Source organism: Lethenteron reissneri, chromosome 27, assembly GCF_015708825.2.
Source record: "Lethenteron reissneri isolate LAM-NWPU_2019-01 chromosome 27, ASM1570882v1, whole genome shotgun sequence".
NCBI classification, from domain to species: Eukaryota; Metazoa; Chordata; class Hyperoartia; order Petromyzontiformes; family Petromyzontidae; genus Lethenteron; species Lethenteron reissneri.
This window is the reverse complement of record NC_083805.1, coordinates 2833087-2850048: the sequence shown is the minus strand read 5'-3', so window position 1 is coordinate 2850048 and position 16962 is coordinate 2833087. Positions and strand designations below refer to the sequence as shown.

Here is a 16962-nt window from a genome sequence, read left to right as displayed (position 1 = left end):
CGGGGCCTTGCGCCCGCTTGAATGATAAACACAACGGATCGCGCAGCGTTGCACAAAGAAGTTTTTTCTACAAATGCCGCTGCCGGATAGATATAATCGAACGAAAACGGACTCTTCGACGGCGTTTCACGCGTTAACAAACAAACAAAATCCCGCGAGTTTCTGATGACGTTCCTTCTCATTGCGGTGGGTTGTTGGGCAGGTCGGGCAGAGGGACTTCGAGTTGGAGAAGCGGCTAAGGAGGGACCTGCGGCGCACCAAGGCGCTGCTCGCTGACGCGCAGACCATGCTGGAGCACCTGAAGGAGAGCGCTCCCAGCCGGCGGGAGATCGCGCAGCTCAAGAACCAGGCGAGTGGAGAGGGCCGCTTCGAGCGATCGTCGCGTCGCCAGCCAACTTCCACTCCACTCGCTCGCCACCCAACTGCTGCCCTGCCCTTTCGTTGAACTCACTCGCTGCCCAGCTGCCATGCCCTTTCGTTGAACTCACTCGCTGCCCAGCTGCCCTTTGAATAACTCACTCATTGCCCAGATCTCTTGCACTAATATCAAACTCCGTCACTGCCCAGGTGCCTTGCCCTTTGGTTTAACTCGCTCGCTGCCCAGCAGCTGCCCTGCCCTTTGATTTAACTCACTTGCTTCCAAGATGCGTTGCTCCAATATTTAACTCATTCCCTGCCTGGCTGCCTTGCCCTTTAGTGTAACTCACTCACTGCCCAGCTGCACTGCCCTTTGATTCCGCTTGCCCACTGCCCAGCTGCCCTGCCCTTTGGTCGAACCCACACGCTGCTGCATGTGCCCCCTTGCCTTCCCGTCGTCCTGACCTCCGCCTCCCTCTTCTCGTCTGTGCCGGCAGCTGGAGGAGTCGGAGTTTGCGTGTGCGGCCGCTGTGAAGGCCCGCAAGGCCCTGGAGGCCGAGGTGGAGGACCTCCACCATCAGCTGGAGGAGATGACGCGGAACAAAGTGGCGGTGAGAGTCGGGCGGGGCCGGGGGGGGGCCGGGGGGGGAGGGGGCGCCACCACACCGGGGGTCCGGGGGCCGCAGGGGCCTAGGCACCAGGCTTGAAGAGGGAGGGGGGGGGGTGGTCAGGGGGGTACGCGTGGACGTTGAACTTCTTCCGCACCGTACGTAGCCAACCGTGCGAATCGGAGGTGCGTGGGAAAGGACAATGAACTAAGCGCACACAAAGCAGTTCTACAGAAATTCGTTTGTCAATCTCGATGATTTAAAAGCGCGCAGCTCCCAGACGGCCGCAGGAGTGCGTCCGAAAGTGCCGCGCGATGATGCGGTGACCGACGATTACCGGAGAGCCTCTCGATGAAGATTTACTACACTCCTCGACGGGATCGGCGAGGTATCGTGGGGCAACCCCGAATTCTTTCCCTTGCACCAGGGACCCCGTGCCAGCCACGCTGCTGCGCCACCGCGGGGAGGGTGGGCGGCAAGCGGGCGGCCACCCCCACCGAGAGCGGATTGATTTTTTTTTTGTCCCCGTTTGTTCTCCCGGGTTCTGTCTCTTTAGCCCCCAGCTCTGCCTCGTGTCGGGAGATCAATAGCCATCTGTCGGGACAACTCGATCTTCTCCAGGGGGCCCCCCCCCCCACCGCTGCCGCCTCTGCTGCCTGTTGGAGGGAGCGCTCGGAGTTTCACCCACAGGGCGCGCTTGTCGACACAGCCCCCCACCTGTACCCCCCCCCCGCACTCCCCCCACCTGCACCCCCCCCCCTCCCGTACTCCCCCCACCCCCCCTCACGGGACACCCATGCTCTTCCCTTGTTCCTCTCTGGCGATCGTCTCCTACATCGCCCACCCACCACCCACCCGCCCACCCACCCACCACCCACCGCCCACCCACCCACCACCCACCACCCACCCTCCACCCACCACCCACCCTCCACCCACCACCCACCCGCCCACCCACCGCCCACCCACCGCCCGCCCACCGCCCACCCACCGCCCGCCCACCCGCCCACCCACACACCCACCCGCCCACCCACCCACCGCCCAGCCACCCACCGCCCAGCCACCCACCGCCCACCCAACCACCCACCGCCCACCCACCACCCGACCACCCACCACCCGCCCACCGACCCAAATGCCCACCCACCCATCACCCGAACACCCACCGCCCACCCACCGCCCGCCCACCCACCCACCACCCGCCCCTTCTCTTCTTCGCCATCCCTCTCCCAGCTCTCCGGCTGTTCCACACGCTCGTGCATCACGGCCGGGTGGGGGGGGGGGCGACGGCGGCGGCTTCGTGCCGCTCCTTCGTCACCGGGCGCAGTGTTGTGTCTCCGTCGCTCACATAACGGCCAAATGCGGCGTGATAACGACAGCAGACGCGGCAGGAGAGGGCGGAGCGGACGCGGAAGACCTCCGGCGCCCCTCCGTGCTGGCACCACGAAAGATTCAACGCGAACATTTACTCGTCTGTTTGTTCGTCTGTTAGTTTGTTTGTTGATTTGGCCGCCTGTACTGTTGTTGTTGTCGTCATCGTCTGTGCCGTTGGTGCCGCTGGACTGGCGAGCAGCTGGAGGAGCAGATGGTGCGTCTGCAGAGAGAGAAGACGGACCTCCAGGGGAGGGTGGAGGAAGACCAGGAGGACCTGGACGAGTTGATTAAGAAGCACAAGGCTCTCGTGGCCCAGGTGCCAGGCTCACCCACGCGTGCATATATTAGCACATCGTTTGCATGTCAATGACTTCTCAAAGTGCTCCCTTACTTCTAAATGTAGCTCGAAAAGCGATTTTTATTCATTGGCTCGTCCTGTCGTCTGATTGGACGTTACCTGTACTGTGTTATCATTACCATTGGCTCGTCCTCTGGTCTGATTGGACGTTACCTCTACTGTGTTATCATTACCATTGGTTCGTCCCCTGGTCTGATTGGACGTTACCTTTACTGTGTTATCATGACCATTGGCTCGTCCTGTCGTCTGATTGGACGTTACCTCTACATTGTTATCATTACCATTGGCTCGTCCTGTAGTCTGATTGGACGTTCATTATTGCGCTAACCACTGCGCCACCGCTCCACCATAGCTCGGCTGCTTATAGCGTTGCGTAATTCCATGTTATTTATTTTCTCTGATGCGTAATTAGCGAGTGTGTTTATTAAACGTGTTAAAAATAATTAACTCTTGCTGCTTATCGGCACCGTAATAATCCCGTTATGCTTAGTAAAAAAAAAAATGTTCACGGATGCAATCAACTATAAGCAATGTTTGCTCCACATTAATTGACCTTCTTCTGCAGGCAGTGGAAAATAGAGAACAAACTTGGTTTGACACAACAAACGGGCATCTTGCGACATTTTAATTGCTCCTACAACGCGGCGTGGATTCACGAAGCTTCTAAACGCGGGGTCTCTCTGGACGCCGTACGAAAACGGAGCGCGGTGGTCGAGATCGCCATTGGCAGTCCTGAACCAGGCTTGGGAATTCCACAGTCCTATGGCGAGAGCCAGTCTCCTTGCAATAAGACGAGCAGCTGCGGCGTCTCACCGCGGTGGGCGCAGAGTGAGCGGCGACTAGCGACGTGCGGTTCCGCTAAGTTATCCGCGTCCGCCCCGTTCACACGGTTGACCCTTCTCTCTCACTCTCTCTCGGTCCGCAGTCGTCCACAGACCTGGCCCACATCAACGAGCTGGAGGTCAACCTGGGCGACGCCGCGCGGGAGAAGGAGGAGATGGAGGAGAAGGTAAACGGCGGCGGCGGCGTCGTCGTCAAACAACAAAACTACAACAACAACAACCAGCAGCAGTATCGTGACAGATGGTGCAACTGCTCGTGAGAGCAGAACTGTCACAAGACATTAGGAACTTTCGACTCACGGGTTCATCGTAATAATTGAACGTCTTTCATACGGCACGTGGACTGTGTGACCGCGCGGTTACATTGGCCGTGATCACGTCGCGTGACCACGTGAACACGCGTCGCGTTGACCACGTAACAGCATGACCTGTGGCCACGTGACGGCGTAACCCGTGACCACATGACGGCGTGACATGTGACCCACGTGACGGCGTAACCCGTGACCACGTGACAGCGTGACCCGTGACCACGTGTCGTGTGGACCACGTGACCGCATGTCATGTGACCCACGTGACTGTGTGCCACGTGACCCGGGACCGTGTGTCTTGTGGACCACGTGACAGCACGGCGCGTGAACCGCGTCGCGTAACCCGTCAAAGCGTGACCGCGTCTCGTGTGGCTCGCTCGTGTCGTGTGGCGCTGCAGGTGCAGGTGCTCCAAGCACGCGTTGCCTTCCTGGAGCAGTCCATGGTGGAGCGCTGCATCGTGAGCCGCCAGGAGGGGAGGATCCGCGACCTCGAGTCCAAGCTCGAGTTCGAGAAGCTGCAGATAAAGCGCTACGAGGCACGGCGCCGTCATACCGTCTGTGTCTGTGTGCCCGTCTGTCTTGTCTGTGTCTCTCCATCTGCCTGTGTGTTCATCTGTGTGTGTCTGTGACTGTCTGTGTGTGGATGTGTGTCAGTCTGCTCATCCATGCATCTGTTCATCTGTGTGTCTGTGTGTCCATCTGTCTGTGTGGCTGACTTGAGGGGAGCGGCGGTGTAGCGGTTAGCGCACTGCGCTACGGGCCCGGCGACCCGAGTTCGATTCCCGCGAGCGTCCGTTATCTGAACAAGTCATGGGCCAAACCTAGGTTGACTCGGCCTCAAATGAGTACCTGGCGTGGTGTGTAAACATCACCACTCGGGAGGTAAAGGCAGCGTGGTGTTGGCCACCCACCCCCTCGTGTGCCGTGCCGGCCTTCATAGCTGCAACCCCTGGGGCGCCTGCCCCACTCACATCGGCAAGTAACGTGCAGGTTCCAGCGTATGGCTCCAGAGTATGTGTTGGCTAACAGCACTTGCCCCAACAGTCTGTTAAGGCTATACGGGGGATCATTGTCTTTGTGTCTGACTGTCTGAGTGCATGTGTGTGCCTGTCTAACCGTGCATCTGTTTGTCTGTGTGTCTCGAACGATAATGATGATGCATCACGACGCCGATGACGGCGGGACTCCGCAGGCGCTGGCGCTGCGGCTCAAGGAGAACATCGACCGCGTGAGCAGCGAGCGTGACGAGCGCGGCGCCAGCGAGGGGCGCGAGAAGGAGCAGAACAAGCGGCTCCAGAGGCAGATCCGAGACGTCAAGGAGGAGGCGGCGGAGCTGGCGAAGCGCGAGGGCGAATCCAACCGCAAGCGCCACGAGCTGGTGGGGTCGTCGGCATCACCGTCGTCGTTGTCATCCTCGTCATCCTCGACGGCATCGCCCTTGTCACTGTCGTCATCCTCGTCGTCATCGTTGTCATCGTCAGCAGCGTAATCGGTCGATGCGATAGATGTCTCCACAGTTGCTGATGTTGTCATCACCACCACCAGTAGCAGCAATGACAATATCAGTCGTCGTCATGATCAGTAGCATATGATTAACAGCAGCAGCATGTTCGGCATGGTCATCTTCATCACCAACATCTTCCAACATCAACCCTCCAGTACCTCTTAAGCGCACCCCTCTCGATATGTGTCACCTCTGAGCCCCAGCCCGCGGTAGCGAAGTCCATCGGGGGGGGGAGGCGGCCTCCCACAGCCCCCCACGGCCTTCTGCAGCCCCCCGCAGCCCCCCGCTCGACAATTAATTTTTCCACAGGAGCTGGACATGGCGAGCCTGGAAGCCGCGAACCAGAGCCTGCAGAGCGACCTCCACGCCTCCTTCCAGAGGATCAGCGACCTCCAGGCGGCCATGGAGGACGAGATGGCGAGCGACGAGAACGACGAGGCGGTGGACAGGTGGGCGAGCAAGCAGAGGAACGATTACGCAGGCGGACGGACAGACAGGCGGATGGGCAGACAGGCAGGTGGATAGACAAGCAGAGAGATTAATGAGTATGTTGAACTTGTTTTTCTCCGTACGTAGCTATCCATGCTAATCTGAGGTGAGCGGACAGGACAACAAACTAAATACAAAAAGCAGTTCTAAAGAATTGAGTTTCCAATCTCGATGACTTAAAAGCGCATAGCTCTGGTGGCTTCCTAATATCCGACGTAAGAGCGTCCCAGACGACTGCAGAAGCGCGCCTGAACGCGCGCGATGCAGTGACCGTCTTTGTTCGATGGCGAGCCAAAGAGCATACAGACGAATGGGCAGACAGACAGACGGACCAGAAAACAAATATGCAGACAGACAGACGAGCGTTTCTGGGCAAACCAGGCCAATGTGAGTGCACTCGAGTCGACTCAGGCGAGGGGACTGTCTGTCCCAAGGAAACGAGATGATTACAGAGAGACACAAAGACAGACAGCGAGAGAGAGACACAAAGACAGACAGACAGAGAGAGAGACACAAAGACAGACAGACAGAGAGAGAGACACACAAAGACAAACAGACAGAGAGAGACACAAAGACAGACAGACAGAGAGAGACACAAAGACAGACAGACAGAGAGAGAGACACACAAAGACAAACAGACAGAGAGAGACACAAAGACAGACAGACAGACAGAGAGAGACACAAAGACAGACAGACAGAGAGAGAGAGACACAAAGACAGACAGAGAGCGAGAGAGACACACAAAGACAAACAGACAGAGAGAGACACAAAGACAGACAGACAGAGAGAGAGACACACAAAGACAAACAGACAGACAGAGAGAGACACAAAGACAGACAGACAGACAGAGAGAGAGACACAAAGACAGACAGCGAGAGAGAGAGACACAAAGACAGACAGCAAGAGAGAGACACAAAGACAGACAGAGAGACACAAAGACAGACAGACAGAGAGACACAAAGACAGACAGCGAGAGAGACACAAAGGCAGATAGACAGAGAGAGAGACACAAAGACAGACAGAGAGCGAGAGAGACACACAAAGACAAACAGACAGAGAGAGACACAAAGACAGACAGACAGAGAGAGAGACACACAAAGACAAACAGACAGACAGAGAGAGACACAAAGACAGACAGACAGACAGAGAGAGAGACACAAAGACAGACAGACAGAGAGAGACACAAAGACAGACAGACAGAGAGAGAGAGACACAAAGACAGACAGCAAGAGAGAGACACAAAGACAGACAGACAGAGAGACACAAAGACAGACAGACAGAGAGACACAAAGACAGACAGCGAGAGAGACACAAAGGCAGATAGACAGAGAGAGAGAGACACAAAGACAGACAGAGAGCGAGAGAGGGAGAGAATAGAAACGAAGGTGCTGGCGTGGCCACGTCGCCGCACCTTCGAGGACTCAGAAAAAGCCACGGACGTTTGAGAGGTTTTTGGAGATGATAGTTTTGTGTTTTTTTATGCGGCTACGCGCTTACAAAAAATGCTGAGGCGGGATTTGTTTTTTTATTTGCTGCTTTTTTTTGTTCGATGCTTGCTTTCATTTTTTCCCGCCTTGCTGTCCCCCTAAAAAAGAAAATATTTGCGCGAGGAGCGGAAATAATTCGGACGTTGAGAAATTAGCGTTGCTAACCACAGAGGTAGCTCAGGATTTATTTAGACGAGATTACGGTGGGTGGGTGAGTGGGTGGGGGCTGCCAGGGGGGGGGGGGTGAAATGGTAAAATAACCACCGCCAGTAGTGGCGGTGGCTGCGTTGGCGTTTCTTGAGGGGTAATTGGCGCCATCGGTGAAAAATTACTCCCACGCAACGTGGGCCCCCTCCCGAAGAGCAAATCAAATAGCGCCGTGGCCTTTTTAGCGCGACAGTTTTCTTTTTTTCTCCCCCAAGCTTTGGTTCACGGAACAAAGCCAACTTCTGTTTATCACTCATTCCCTATCGCAGCGGTCGACCTGCCGGAGGTAAATCTGTACTTTGCCATCCAACAGCGCTTGTCCAAACCAAGCAGAGTCTTGCTCGTTTAAATAAACGCTGCTGTCAATATTTAATTATGGATTTCATTTACCTTAAAGATCCACAGTCATGTGAGATGAGCTTCTACACGTTATTTACATTTTCCCCCCCGAACTCCCACTGTCGACCGAGCTTCACTTGAACTCCAATCGTTGTCTGCTGCGATTTCCCACCTCTCGTTCGCGACCTCCTCTTCTTATTTCCTTTTTTTTCTCTTCTTCCTCCTCCTCCTTCCTCGTTGCACTCTGCGTGACCTCTCCCGACGCCTACAGGGTGCAGGAGCTTGTCGCGAAGTACCAGCGGAAGAAGAACAAAACGTGAGATTCCCCCCCACTCTCTGGGCCGGACATCGTAGTAGTACTAACAAAAATAACAACGCGCGTGCGCGCGAGAGCGACAAGCCCGGCGAACTCGGCTCGGTCGAACGTCGCGCGTCGGGCGCCGACATTGCCGAACGTTTCTCCTCCCTTTGCGGGATTCGTTTTGCCGAACCGCGACCACGTCTGTCCGGCGCGTGCCACGGACAATATGTCTATACGCGGATCTGGATCGTTTAAAAACTAACTCCCGCTAACCCTATTAATGGTACCGACCGATTGATTACACTAAGCTGTTGTATCGCCAAGCGATTATCCTCAGCTATTAATTACAACGATTTATAATGCGGTTTAAGAAAGCCGCCGTTGAAGACGTAAAGTTTTGATTTAAACTCGCGTTTAATTCCACACTTGGCGTGTCAAGCCACAACTTTGTATATTTACTTAAATATTTGCATGAACTTCCATCACAAACCCACCCGACCAATGAATTTAAACATAAATAAATAAAACGAACCCTTCTCAGTTAATTTCAAAGCCCATTTACTTGTTTTTGAGCACCGCAAACTCTGTTACGAGTGCCAAGGAGTGGACTCTGCCATCACACGTGACCTCCCCCCCCCCCAGGGGTGGGGGTTGTTTTGCTTGAATCGAATCAGCCGGGCCGTGGCGGCTCCGCTGCTGCTCGTGGCCGCCTGTGATCCAGAACAGTGGAGATCAGCGGCGGCGGCAGTGGCAGCGAGGGTTGGCGGATCACCCCACAGACGTTGTCGTGAAACTCCCTCCCCCGGTGGATGTCGAGGAGGTCCGCCGTACCCTGGCACGCCAGGAGAGGGCGGGACGGCGATGGTGTGAACTCCGCCTGTTCCAGGTGTATGGGATAGAGCGTTGCCCCCTCGAACGCCTGAGTTTTCCCCAGGTGTTCTGGTTTCCTCCCACGTGTAACGCATTCATAAATTGGCCGATGACACCTTCACATATATAGAGGACCTCAGAGCTTGGGCAATTGTTGGCGCAAGATCCTCGCCGCGTGGCTGCTCAGCCTTTCCCGCTCGACTTTGGTTCCTCCTGGCGCCTCTCAGTCATTCTCTCTCTATAAGAGCGAGCGGATACCATGTGACATGATTATCATTGTTGTCATTGTAATTAAATATAACCGATGTTCACGTTGGAATTGTAGCTTCAGTTCAAATCTCGTTGACACGTGGGTTACGGATTAAACTGCTCAACCGCTCTGTGGACTGCATCGGGAGCGTTCGCAATCTTGAAATGTCGTCACGCCACCGCGCGCCTTGCCTGCATCGTCCCCAACGGCGCTGTCGTTTCCGCCCGGTGTAATAAGCGTTGGCACATCCTGAAGTTGTCTCTCTCTCTGTCTCTCCTCCTCTTCCTCCTGTCCTCCCTCTCTACATTCGCCCTCCCTCTCATTGTCATTCTACGTCACTCCTCTCTTCTGACTTTGTGTCTCTCTTTCCTTTCGCTCCGTCTCCTTTCCCTAATCTCCTCTCTTCTCCCCCTCCCCTCTCTGCCTGCCTCGCTCTGTCGCTCCCTTTCCCCTCTCCTCCAATTCCCTCTCTCCCCTCCCTGCGCCAATCTCTATTTTTGCCCTCCATGCCTTTCCTCTCTACGCTCGGTCTCCTTTAATCTTCTCTCTCGTCACCTGTCGCATTCCTCTCCTCTGCGGCCGGCAATGTCTCTGTCGCCTCTCCATATTTCCACATCCTACCCTCTCTTCTGCTCTTATCTGCCCTCTCGTCACTCTCTCCTCACCTTCATTTGTTCTCAGTCACCGTCTCTTTCCTCTTCTCCTATTTCATGTTTTCTACATGCCTCTTCTTCCTTCTACACTTCTCTCCTCTGACACTTTCTCCTCTCCTCTCTTTTTCCTCCGCTCTATCGCTCCCTCCCCCTCTATCTCCTCTCTCCTCTCCGCCGTCTCCCCGCTCCCTCCAGTGGGGGCGACGAGGACGAGGACTCGGAGGTGGAGGATCGCGTTGACAGCGTCAAGTCGTGGCTCTCCAAGAACAAGGGCAGCCCGCCGGGCGACGTCCCGGGGGGCGGGGGCAAGACCCCCTCAGACGAGGGCAGCCTCAAACCCTCCTCCAAGTGAGTCTCACTAAAGTCAGAGTGAGTCTCACCAACCTCAGAGTGAGTCTCACCAACCTCAGAGTGAGTCTCACTAACGTCAGAGTGAGTCTCACTAAAGCCCTCCTCCTCCCAGTGAGTCTCACCAACCTCAGAGTGAGTCTCACTAAAGCCCTCCTCCTCCCAGTGAGTCTCACTAACCTCAGAGTGAGTCTCACTAAAGCCCTCCTCCTCCCAGTGAGTCTCACAACCTCAGAGTGAGTCTCACTAAAGCCCTCCTACTCTCAGTGAGTCTCACCAACCTCAGAGTGAGTCTCACTAAAGCCCTCCTACTCCCAGTGAGTCTCACCAACCTCAGAGTGAGTCTCACTAAAGCCCTCCTACTCCCAGTGAGTCTCACCAACCTCAGAGTGAGTCTCACTAAAGCCCTCCTACTCCCAGTGAGTCTCACTAATTTAATACTTCGAGTGAGTTCTGAAGGAATGCACCATGGGCCCAGGCCAAGCATTGAACTTGTTGGTACCACTTGAGATGCCGACACTTTAATTGCACCAACATCCTTAAATTGCCAATCGCAGAGGAAATCCCATAACCTTATCATAATCCGCGAGTGTTAAGCCGTACACAAAAACCAACGTACTCTGAAGAGGGGGCATTAACCAAACCGTTACGCCACCAGCGTCGTCACTCTCGCAGCGTACATTCGCGACGCGTCGTCAGTGCGGCAATGTTCACCGCAATGAATGCGATGGTGACACGTTGTGGTTTAACATTGCAGTCTTTCTGTTGTTGTTGTTAGCCAAGCTGTAAAACTGATGTGTGACGGGCCCGACACATGACCTAGGACGTGTATCGACAAGATAGGGGCTGCCCCGTGGTTCGGTATTCATCGCTCCGCGTTATTTTGTCTCCGTCGCGTGTCATAATTTGATGTAAAGTTACATTACATGTATAATCTCATTTTCGCTCTCCTCTCACTCTCTCTGTCTCCCTCTGACACCTCCAGTCTTGGTTTTCACTCTGCTTACAAATACCGATTGCGACGTACTCACAACGAGTGACCCAAAGAGTGACACTCTTTTAAAGCTAATGACCAAATCAGTTAAATGTTTCGCCCATTCGTAGTTGACTCCCACCACCCAACCACACCCAGGCCTCAATTTAAACCAGGTTCCGGAGGATATTTCCACTCCCCGGCACACCACATCCAGTATACATCTCGCTATGGCCCCTGCTACTCCAGTCTACCCGCACATGCGTCAAATATTCAGTGAGAAATGAAGCCTAGAACTCCACCTGAATCTTCTCTGCTACACCCTTTTGCCGTCTGTCTTCCTCCCTCCATCCCTCTCGCCCTTTCTCCGTCGCCTCCTTTCCTCCTTCGCCTTCCTCCCTTCCTTTCCTCGCCTTTCCCCTCCCCTCTGCGCGTTTCCCCCCTCGGCCGGGGTCCAGGTTCAACCTGGACGGCAAGGACGCGGGCGACGTCCGTCCGGCGTCCGTCATGAGCTCGCTGAGCTACCGCAAGCGCATGAGCGGCCAGCACGACAACAACGACGACGACGACTCCCAGTCGCTGCTGTCGGCGCTCAGCAGGGACTCGGCGGCCGAGCAGGCGTCCTCGCTGCGCAAGTCCAAGAAGGCCTCCAGCATGGATGACCTCGACGACGTCAAGTCGTGGCGCAGGTCCCTGCCTTCCGCCGCCGACGACTTCGACGACGACGCCGCGAGCGTCTCATCGCGGCCGTTCGCGCGTCGCCCCAGGAACGGCACGGCCGGCGACAAGCGGTGGTCGCTCGCCAACCTCGAGAAGGACGACGACGCTAAGTCGGACTTCTCGTTCGTGCCGTCGCTGCGCCGCATGGCCTACGACAAGGGCGACGACGCCAAGTCCGGCGCGGGCTTCAGCGGCCGGAGCTCCCTCTCGCTGCCAGCGTCCTGCGTCCGCCGCCTCCTTCGGAGACGGCAGCGGCGTCGGCCTCGGCTACGGCCTGGGACGGCGCTCCGATTTTGGCGGCGGCGGCGCGAGCCCGAGCGTCGGTCGCGGCCGGCTGGACTCGGGCGCGCTGAGCCCCACGCCGTCGTCGCTGCGCCGCTCCGAGCTGGGCGGCACGGGCGCCTTGCCAGGCTCGCGCCCCGAGTCGCGGTCGTCCGTCTCGTCCTGGTCCAAAGGCGGGGGCTACGGCGAGTCGGCGGGGCGTGGCGGCGGCGGCGACGGCGGCGACGACGGCCGGACGTCGGCGCTGGCGCGCAGCCTCTCGGTTCCGCCGCGGCCTCAGAGCGCCCTCGATGGCGGCGGCAGCTACCGCGGTGCCGACGCGACGGACGACGTGAAGCCGGTGACGCACCGCAGCTGGCTCGACCCCGAGCTGGAGGCGGCCATCAACGAGGTGCTGAGCTACAAGCCCGTCAAGCCCAAGCGGCGCAACTACTCGGCCGTGTCGGACGACGACACCGCCGCCGCCGGCGACGCTGACGACGACCGGATGAGCGTGAGGAGCGCCAAGAGCGTGCAGGCGAACGGCGGCGGGGAGACGCGCTCCTCGCAGATCCGCAGGTCCTACTCCGCCATGGACGTCAACGCGCCATCGTCGATCGGGAAGAAAAAATCATCGCACGGCGGCAGGAGGAGCAAGAGCTCGCAGGAGTCGTCCTCGAGCGACGACTCGGACGAGAAGCCGGTGAAGAGCTCCAAGAAGTCCTCCTCCAAGAAGCCGAAGAAGCCGAAGAAGAGCAAGAAGTCGAGGAAGAAGGATGCGAGCGACTCGTCGTCCGACTCGTCGTCCGACTCGACGAGCTCCACCGTGTCCTACAAGAGCGTGGACAGCGTGAAGAAGGGCCCCGCGGCCACGCGCCGGGGCTCCGCCGGCGACGAGGGGGACGGGGACGGGGGAGGCGACGCGGAGGGCAACGGCCGGGCGGACAAGAGGAAAGCGAAAGAGGAGAAGAAGAGGAAGAAGGAGGTGGACAGCCTGATGATGAAGTACCTGTACCGGCCGGACAGCGACTAACGGTACCGGCCAGAGGGCGCCGCGGGGCTTTGTAGTTCGCCTGTTTAAGATGTAGGATATCGTGACCAATATTATCCATAACAAGAGGTTTTTCGTGGTTTTTTTGGGGGGTTACTTTACGAATTGGCCGTGTCGGGTGGTGGCGGGTTCAACGGCACATTTAGATTTACACGATCCAACCCAAGAAACGTCTGTTACGTAGTTTGTCTCTTCGCCCTTGTTATTTTTCACCCAGCGACAAACTAAGTTGCGTCGTTAATGTTCGTCCGTCACGATCGACTCGGCTCCGTTGCCACCGTCGCTGTGTGATGGGGGTCGCCGCCAGGTCGAGATGCGCCCGGCGAGGCTGCTTCCACACGGCGCACAGAAGGGCCCACGGCGGTCGTTGTATTTGCTGGGTTGAGGATAGACTGGGCCTTGCCATAGGAATGTCTAAATCCCCCCACCGGAGATTAGCGGCAGCCAAAGCTCACACTGGAGAACAGGTTTTTTTTTATAGTTGTGAAAGATGAATTTATAAATGAGATAATTTCGGCTCAGGATCCCCAATGGGCCCAGCACCGCAACTCATCGTGCTCATCACCCACGCTCCCCCACACCACAACCCCCCAAGTTAACACCATCTCGTGTTTCATTCTTCCGCTCAGACGCTGCCCGACGGACAAACTTACCCCGGCAGACCGACGCAGATGCCAGGCGAGCGATGCGAGATCGAGCGGCGCTCAAGAGAGCGGAAGGAAAGACGGATGCAATCGTTTTTTTTGAAGAACCCGAACTGCTTTAGCCGAAATCGCGGCACACCGGGGCACACCAGGGCACACCGGCGAACACCTTATCCCCCAGCGACATCGGCAAAAGCACCGTGGCCAAGGCAATCTGGTGCGGGGTTGGCACGCGAGTGGCATTTGCCCTCGATGGCGATGGGACCGTCACCTTGAAGTGATTTGCACCAAGTCTGCTGCGTCGTTCTGAATGTGCAATGTGCGTCATTGCTGCTGCTGCAGTCAAAGGGAAATTTAGGGAGGGGGGGTGGTTTTGTAACTTTTCCGCCTGAATTAGGAATAGATAATCGGGTGTTGATCGTGAGAGGAAATCAAACTCGGGTTCGCTGGTTGTTCAAATCCAGTCGCTGGATTTACGCTCGTTCCAGATTTTCCACATCCACCAATCGTCAAACGGGAAAAGCACGTATGGCGTAGTAGTTCGCTAAACACGTGGGCTTAACGGTAGATTTGTTCGAACATTAAAAAGCGGAGTTGAAACTCCGCGATCGGAGTTCGGGAACCACAGCGCGGGGATCCCCTTAGGGGCCCATCCACAGCGTCACGAGCTGCCTTCTGCGCCGCGAGACAATCCCAACGCGTCTCGTCACTGAATACTGCGTTCCTGAAAGCCTTAAGAAAAGAGTGAGTTTTGTTTCACCGTGAAAGATAAAAAACAGATGGTTGCAAGTGGAAGTAGAACTGAAGGATTTTGGTGTTGGGGGGGGGGGGGTTACGTTTTTTTCTTGTCCTCCTGTATCCGTGTTGCAGAATTAACTTGGGCAAAAATAAGTTTGAGCTACGTGTCAATCAAATCTTTATATTCCATCGGAGGAAAACCACTGGAGATTAAACAAGAATTTGTATGCGAGGCATGAATAAGATTGGCTTAGCCGGGAAGTGTCAAAGGTTTGACAGCGTTAAAGTCACACGCGTGGCCAGTTATAGGCTTTGCTAGATCCTTCTTCGGATCGATATCATACCAAGATTCTCTCCATACTCAGGTGGGGGGTTAGTTCGTTTTGCGTGGACACCACCTGCCCAAGCCAACACATGGTAGACTCCTCCGCCCACTTCTACCAGCTGTGTGTGAAGCAATGCCATGTGAGTGGCAATACAACTGCAGAGGGTGTTTGGGTGTTCGCAGGGGTGCAGTATCGCGCTGCGGTGGAAGACTTGGCAGTGATTTACAATCGAGCGAGACATTGAGGGGCTCAGTTGGGTTTCTGAAGAAGTTCCCGGCATATCTAGCGAAATATCGGACGTCGTGCCCAACGGCTCGTGGTATGGAGAGCCTCGTGCTGGGCGTTGGGATCTTTGAGGGCTGAACCACGATGTGTGGTGTAACTCTGACCAGGATAGTCAAATTTTCAATAGTGGACCTGGGGGCAATTAGTCTGCCAGGAGGGGGCAGCGGTTGCTACGTATAATCCCAAACGGGTAATTTGCGGGTGATTTTTAAATGATGTGAGATCTCAGGGGAACTCGAGCATCCACTGTGAAAGCAGATGGCATGTAGTATTATGATTGTGGTTATAACATGGATGTGCTATTGTCCTATTGGACATTTGTGTAAAAGACCTTCATAGCTCATCGGATTCCTCCAGGGTAAAAAAAAGATTGTGATTCTGACATCCGCGCAGGATTAATCAGGGCAGCCGCTGGAAACCAAACCGTGAACCCTCCGCGGCAATCGCATTAACGCGACAGCGCTGGGCCCCGTCACCGCCCTGCCTGATGACACATCCTGGCAAAATTTGGTCTTCCCATGATACGTCCCGTGGGGGTGCGCGTGATGATCTGGCGCTGAGTTGAAAAGTCGAAGAAAGCTGAAGCATGTCCGTGTGAAAGGGTTGAGAGTGTGCGATGAGCATTGCCGGTTTGCTGAAATTGACCTCGCAAGCAGAGTTAGAAGGTTACGGGGTACATTTGTCTTGCAATCTAAATGCAAAATTTACCGAACTCGAGTGGAGGGGGGGGGGCCCTACTGCCGGCAGTGGCATGGGCACATTTTTTTTTGTTCCTAATAAAGGCAACAACAAAAAACAGGGGACGGTCCCGAATGGCACAACATTTTGCTATCGTTGTCAGAAATTCGGACGAGCCTTCCATCGTGCGTCCCACCGCGGTAAGTTTGTTCTGTAAATATATGTTTTTAATGTGCTAATTTAACAGAAAACAAATAAAACTCGGGTGTCGCATGGGAAGTGTAAATTCTGCTGGGGGGTGCGCCCGGGCGTGAGCGGGCGGGTGGGTTGGGGCGGCTTTCTAGGAACTATGCCGTCGATCTCGATGTGTGTGCGCGCGTGCGTGACGGCCCCGTCCCAACGGGAGGATGCACAGCGAGAGAGAGAGCACGGAACACATAAAAGTGCGGAATCCGCGTTGGTCGTTGTGCACAAACAGCAATTAAAAAAGAAAGTTCTCCGCATTCATCATTAACGCTGCCTTCATCATCGTCAGCAACAATCAATCCACTGCTGGATGACAGCCAACCCGAGCCGCCGCCTCCGCCATCTCTCACGGCCACGCGGCGCAAACAATCCATCGACCCTCCTGCAAACGAGCCGATTCCATCGCTCCATCTACACGGGCGGACGCCCTCTCGGGCGCGGTCCATCCTCGCGGTATTTATATTATTTATTTCCTTCCCCAACATGCAGCAGCGTCAATGACGAACGATACGTTTTGTTTTGCTTTTGCACCTGGTCCTTCACGGCCATGCGAGCGGGCAGGGCAATACCTCACCGAACTAATGACCCTTTGACCCCGCGCCACTTCTCCGCCACCGTCGCCGCTCGTGTAACTCCCCGCCCCTGCCCCCACGGTCGGCTTTAGTGGTTCGACAATCGGAGGGGGGCCTGGCTCTGTTACGGGTCTCGTGTGTGACCCCCCCCCCCCTCTTAAACGCCGAGTGGTACGGCG

At 56.0% G+C, this 16962-nt stretch overlaps 1 protein-coding gene across 9 annotated transcripts in view; it reads left to right on the top strand.

Moving 5' to 3' along the window:
* Positions 1-12889, top strand: part of MYO18A (myosin XVIIIA) — a 133352-nt gene extending 120463 nt beyond the window's left edge. For 7 of the 9 annotated variants that reach the window (XM_061561097.1, XM_061561101.1, XM_061561099.1 and 4 more), the window contains 10 exons: positions 203-349; positions 855-968; positions 2533-2649; positions 3617-3700; positions 4240-4377; positions 5034-5219; positions 5655-5794; positions 8139-8183; positions 10137-10289; positions 11721-12889. In XM_061561097.1, the coding sequence (XP_061417081.1) occupies positions 203-349; positions 855-968; positions 2533-2649; positions 3617-3700; positions 4240-4377; positions 5034-5219; positions 5655-5794; positions 8139-8183; positions 10137-10289; positions 11721-12741 (2145 nt within the window). In that variant the 3' untranslated portion in view covers positions 12742-12889. The other 2 variants (XM_061561105.1, XM_061561100.1) reach the window with 2 other exon arrangements.
* Positions 12890-16962: the final 4073 nt, after the last annotated feature.